Source organism: Eschscholzia californica, unplaced genomic scaffold (assembly GCF_041429995.1).
Source record: "Eschscholzia californica isolate CP2 unplaced genomic scaffold, dmEscCali1.0.p SCAF_1, whole genome shotgun sequence".
NCBI classification, from domain to species: Eukaryota; Viridiplantae; Streptophyta; class Magnoliopsida; order Ranunculales; family Papaveraceae; genus Eschscholzia; species Eschscholzia californica.
The window spans coordinates 58562926-58568571 of NW_028238198.1; the positions used below are offsets into that span (position 1 = coordinate 58562926).

The following is a 5646-nucleotide window of genomic DNA, read 5'->3' on the forward strand; positions in this document are numbered from 1 at the left end:
TCAAAACTCCAAATAATAGCTTATTAGAAGATAAAAGAAGAGAAATTTAGAAGAGAGATAGAAGAAGAAGAGATTTTAGAGAAGAAGGTATGAAGAAATTAGAAGGTTAGAAGAAGAAATTAGAAGGAGAAAGAAATTAGAAAGAAAATGTAGAGAAAAGATGAAGGTGGTAGAGAAAGTAGAAGAAAAGAATGGTGGATAGCGTTTTTAGTTGAGAAGAGGTAGAGAGAAAAGGAGGCTAAGAGAGGATAAGAAGTGGCTTAGAAATTAGATAAGGAAGCCTTTTGAGAGGGTTGTTGAAGTCTAGGTTTTAATGGAGGAGAAAATGATTTATTTATAGGTGGGTTTTGGTTTTGGTTGGGTTAAATGGTAAAAATGATGAAAAGAAGGGGTTATTTTGGGAATTAAAGGGTTAAAACAACAAAACCCTAAAATAATGAATATACCCGGCGGCTAGGTTTGAAATCCGGATTGAGAGGGACACTTGTCAGCTGGAGAATGGGTAAGCAATCTGGTCGTTAACAGCTGGATCACGCGGCTAGTGTACATCGCGACCATGCAAAGATATGTGCGGCAGCCTTCAGCATCCGTTAGATTTAAAGACCTCGGATCTGGAGGTACGGGAGAGCGACACGCGTCCTAGACTACTTCAATATGCTGCTTCGGGCGACATGGGATAATTAATAAAGGACGGGACGGTCATCAGCCGTCAGATCTTGGATACGCGGCAACGGACGAACACGATTAAAACGTTGCTTCTGGGACTACGGGATTAAATTGCATCGGATACACTGGATCAAGGTCATTGGGCCATTTCGCTATTAAGCGGAAACACGGGAATTTGATGCAACGACCTCCGGAGCGCGCCACGTGTTCCTTGGTGTACCGCGCGCCGAAATAATGCCCGACATTGTCCCGCTAGTCAACCTGATTTGACTCCATCTTTGACTTTGCCTAGTTCGCTCATCCGGACTCCGATTTAACTTCTGTTTTCTCCTACGGACTCGTATCGACCTCTACTTTTCAACCACGCACTGACCTTGGCCAAATTACCAGAATTTCCTTCACTCCAAATGACCAAAATACCCTTCATGCACCTTTTCCTCGTTTTTAACCATTTTTCACACCTAACTCCACAAAAGACACCTAATGAAGAAAACCAACCATTTTATTACAATAAAGACTCGAAACCGACTAACTTGGCTAAATTAAACGACTTAGATGGGACATTTTCATGACCCATCAAAATCAGAGGAGGACCTCGCCAACAATAGTGGTTAGTCGGTGGTGCCTTCAAAAACCAACCAATTCACGATGGGAGTAAGCCAGCCAGAGAAATCAGATCAGCCACGAAGGAAGTTAGCTAAAAAGGGAGTTATTCTAAATGACACACCAGACCCAAATGGAGCACTAGCAGGTAACTCTTTTTTGCTTCACTTTAATTCCAATGATATGGCTGAAGATATTAACTATGGACCGAACGGGGAATCTCCAATGAGTCACCAATACCCACAGGAGCAAGGGAGGCCGCTAGTGTCTCGGCCTCGTGAAGAGACTGAACCCAACCAAAACACTATGTGTATGGATAGACATATTGAGACCTCCGAGGAGGTCGAAACACCACCCCAGTAGTTTTTATGATTAATCTAGCATGTTGGAAGGAGAGGTCTTAATGACGCTTTCCGTACGAAGAGTGTGTGTGATTTTATGAGATTGAATAGAATTGGTTTGTGTGGATTGTTAGAAACTCATGTTCAGGAGGTTAATAAGACTCGTATTCAGCGTAGTCTTAATTCCAACTGGACTTTTATTGATAACTATGCGGCTGTTTCGGGAGGTCGTATTTCGATCACTTGGGACCCTACTAGGGTCGATTTTACTGTGTCCCATGTAGAAGAGCAAGTTATTGCAGGGGGTGTTCGGTTTACAGATGGCTCGGGTTTTAATTTGGTAGTGGTGTACGGAAGTAATAGTACTGTTCATCGCCGGGAGCTTTGGAGGGACCTTGAGTTTCTTATGACGAGTTCTGAGGCTCCTTGGCTGGTGCTAGGTGATTTCAACTCCATGATGTTGGCCAATGAGAAGAGAGGTGGTAATACCTCACCATATCAAGGTTCCAATGAGATGTTTGACTGTGTTACCGATTTGAGACTGTTCGATTGCTCGTATACAGGTTGTTTCTATACTTGGTCTAACAAGCAGATGGGAGTTGCGAACATCAATTCCAAGATTGATCGGGCTCTTATTAATAGTAGTTGGCTGAGTTCTTTTCCTCTAGCTAAAGCAAATTTTCTATCGACTGGGGACTCAGATCATTCCCCTATTATTATACCGCTTGCTGCACCTAACATACACCGACGAACTCCGTTTCGGTTCTTTAATGCCTAGACGGAGATTCCCACGTTTAGAGCTCTTGTTGCTGATGTATAGAAGGAGTCAGTACGGGGTAACCCGATGTTTCGAATGGTGACAAAGCTCAAGGCTTTGAAAGATCGGTTGAATGATTGGAAGAAAGTTCGGTTCAATGGGGCGACGAATCAGGTAACCATTACCGGAATTTTTTACATTCAGTGCAGGTCCGATTGCAGGGTGATCCAGCAAACTCGATTTTACGGAGGCAAGAGAGAGAAGCTACTGAAAGCTATAGTAACGTTATTCGGGCTGAAACAGCAATGCTCCGACAACGTGCTAAAGTTGAATGGCTTACTTTTGATGACAGCAATACAGCTTACTTTCACAACTCTATCAAAGAGCGGAAGTCGAGGAATGCTATTACTAGACTCACTAGGGAGGATGGTTCGGTGGTCGAGGATCCAGCGGAGATAGCCAATATAGGTGTGGACTTCTATCAAGACTTATTTGGTCGGGAGGACGAGGATAATGAAGCATTAGATCCCATACCTAATGTGGAGTTCTCACGCCCGCTTACGAAAGCTGAAGGAGCTATGCTCATTACGAGGGTGACTAGAGATGAGATTTTTGCTGCTTTACAGACTATTGGTTCTGATCGATCGCTGGGGTCGGATGGGTTCTCTTCCCATTTTTTTAAGGCGTGTTGGGACATCGTGGGAGATGATTTATCCAGAGGTTCTCCAGCTCAGGAAAACTTCTCAAAGAGGTAAACTCTACTTTTGTGACTCTTATTCCTAAAATAGATAATGCTTCTTCAGTGTCAGATTTCAGACCGCTATCTTGTTGTAATGTGTTATATAAATGCATTACGAAGATTCTTACTACACGGCTGAAGGGAGTTATCTATTTGATGATCAGTCCGAACCAATCAGCCTTTATTTCTGGCCGTGCTATTCAGGACAATATCATGCTAGCTCATGAGATTGTTCGGAATTACCACCGACCAGATACCTCGGCTAGGTGTACGGTTAAGATTGACCTTAAGAAGGCGTATGACACAGTTCGTTGGTCTTCACTATTCTCAGTCCTTGGTAAGTTTCACTTTCCAAGGATATTCATAGAGGTCGCGGCTTTGGGGAATAAACAATAATCTCCGGGGAATAAAATCTTTAGGGAATCCATCTTTTTTTGTATATTCTCCGGGGAATATTTTATTTTAGTCCAACAACTAACATGATCAAACATTGCCCTTTAATCTTCATCCTCTTTATCACCTTCACCACTACAACTTCTCACCACCACCACCGTTTGACCACCATTTTCACCTCTTCTCTTTCACTACAATGCAACAAGTGACTTCCTAATCTCTCAAGCTGATACACTACCATTGCGGCAAGACCCTGGATGTGGCTAAAATAAATTCATATTTCTATACAAAGACCATTCAGTTTCCTGGAGAAGGATCAAACAGTGAGAACTTGGTGGTCACCAGATCTGATCATTGGAAACTACTGTGACGGAAATCTTGTTGCCACATTGCTAGCACACAAATTAGGAGTCACACAGGTTTGGTATATATTATAAAAAAATTATGGTTGTTTGAATACATGATTGATTCAAGTTTTTCCATCCTTTTGCCTTTTCTTTCTTACAGTGTACCATTGCCCATGCCTTGGATAAAACGAAAGTACCCAGATTTTGATTTGTAATGGAAAAAGTTGGACCAGAAGTATCACTTCTCGTGTCAATTAACAACTGATCTAATTGCCATGAATCATGCAGATTTCATTATCACTAATATATTCCAAGAGATTGTTGGAAGGTATACTAATTGAATTTCATGGCTGCTTTAGGGTTTTTAGCTTTTCGGTATTGATTCGATCAATATTATCTCTAAAATTTTGGGGTTTCATTTGGAAATTGTTTTAAGAGAGAAATTTTAAATTAGTGAAAACTTCCCATGTTGGTAACAATCTTCGAATTTGTGATATTATGGTTGATGTGTTTGAAGACGACAAGAAGCATACAATGGCAATTCAGGAGTACCTTCAAGATGTTGAAGAACAATAGATGGTAAGTCTATTTATATCTTATATAGGAATTAGGGTTTACTAGCTTTCAATTTAAATTCAGTTTAGGGTTTTCTTTTGAAGTTCAAGTAAGTTCGCTTGGTAATGACTTGTCAAATTCTTTCAATTTTGAAGGAAGTTGATAGAGCAAGACAGTGGGAGAGAGAGAGATGGAGCAATAGGAGAGAGAGAAGATGAAGATTAGGGGGCAATATTTGATCAAACCAATTTTTAGACTAAAAAAAATATGCCCGTAAGTCAATATTTATTGACTAAAATCTTTATTCCCCAAAGAAATTCTTTTATTCCCCAAAGCCGCGGCCTTCATAGAATGGATACGGGCTTGTGTCACCATGTCTAAGTTCTCGATTATGGTTAATGGTGAAGTCCATGGTTATTTTGATGGGAAGCGAGGTCTACGGCAAGACTGCCCGATTTCTCCATAACTGTTTGTCCTAATGATGGAGGTTTTCGCGATTCTTATTGATCAAGAGGAAAGAGCAGGTCGGTTCCTGCTACACCCTAAGTGTCGAGTTCCGAAAGTTACTCACCTTTGTTTCGCCGATGATCTCATGGTCTTCTTTCGAGGAGACGCTGGTTCGGCTCAATCTCTAAAAGGTGTGTTAACAATTTTTCATCGGGCGACGGGGTTGCAGGCCAATGTGACTAAGAGCACGTTTTTCCTTGCAGGTCTTTCGGCCCAAGGTCAGAGTGATATTATTAGTATCGTCTCGTCTCACCTATAGTAATTGTATTCCGCTAATTGATAAAATCAAGGGACGAATCCAATCTTGGAAGAGTCGATTTTTATTGTTCGCGGGGTGAGTTCTCCTCGTAAAGGTGGTTTTGAATAGTATGTTACTATATTGGGCAGCAGTGTTCCTTATTCCCAAGAGAGTAATAAATGACATCAACTCCATCTCTAGTAAGTTCCTGTGATCTGGCGTGGATATAGGGTGTAAGAGAGCTCTCATTGGCTGGGAAAGCCTTTGTTACCCCACTGATGAAGGGGGACTTGGTTTTCGTAATATCGAGGTGTTGTTCGAGGCGTCAAATCTTCGTCATATATGGGATCTGGTTAGTGGTAAGACGACTTTGTGGGATGAGTGAGAGAGAAATAATCTTATCAAAGATCAGCACTTCTGGACTTTATCAGCTTCGAATAGAAGTTCTTGGTGTTGGCGTCGGATTCTAGCCAGCAGGCCGACGGCTCAGCGACTCATTT

The 5646-nt window shown here is 41.7% G+C and overlaps 1 protein-coding gene across 1 annotated transcript; it reads left to right on the forward strand.

Annotated features, from left to right (window-relative positions):
• Window positions 1-1314: 1314 nt before the first annotated feature.
• LOC147567840 (uncharacterized) lies at window positions 1315-2388 on the forward strand. The gene is made up of 2 exons (XM_086658591.1): window positions 1315-1417; window positions 1745-2388. Exons 1-2 carry the CDS (start codon window positions 1315-1317, stop codon window positions 2386-2388), a joined length of 747 nt encoding a protein of 248 aa, XP_086514717.1.
• Window positions 2389-5646: the final 3258 nt, after the last annotated feature.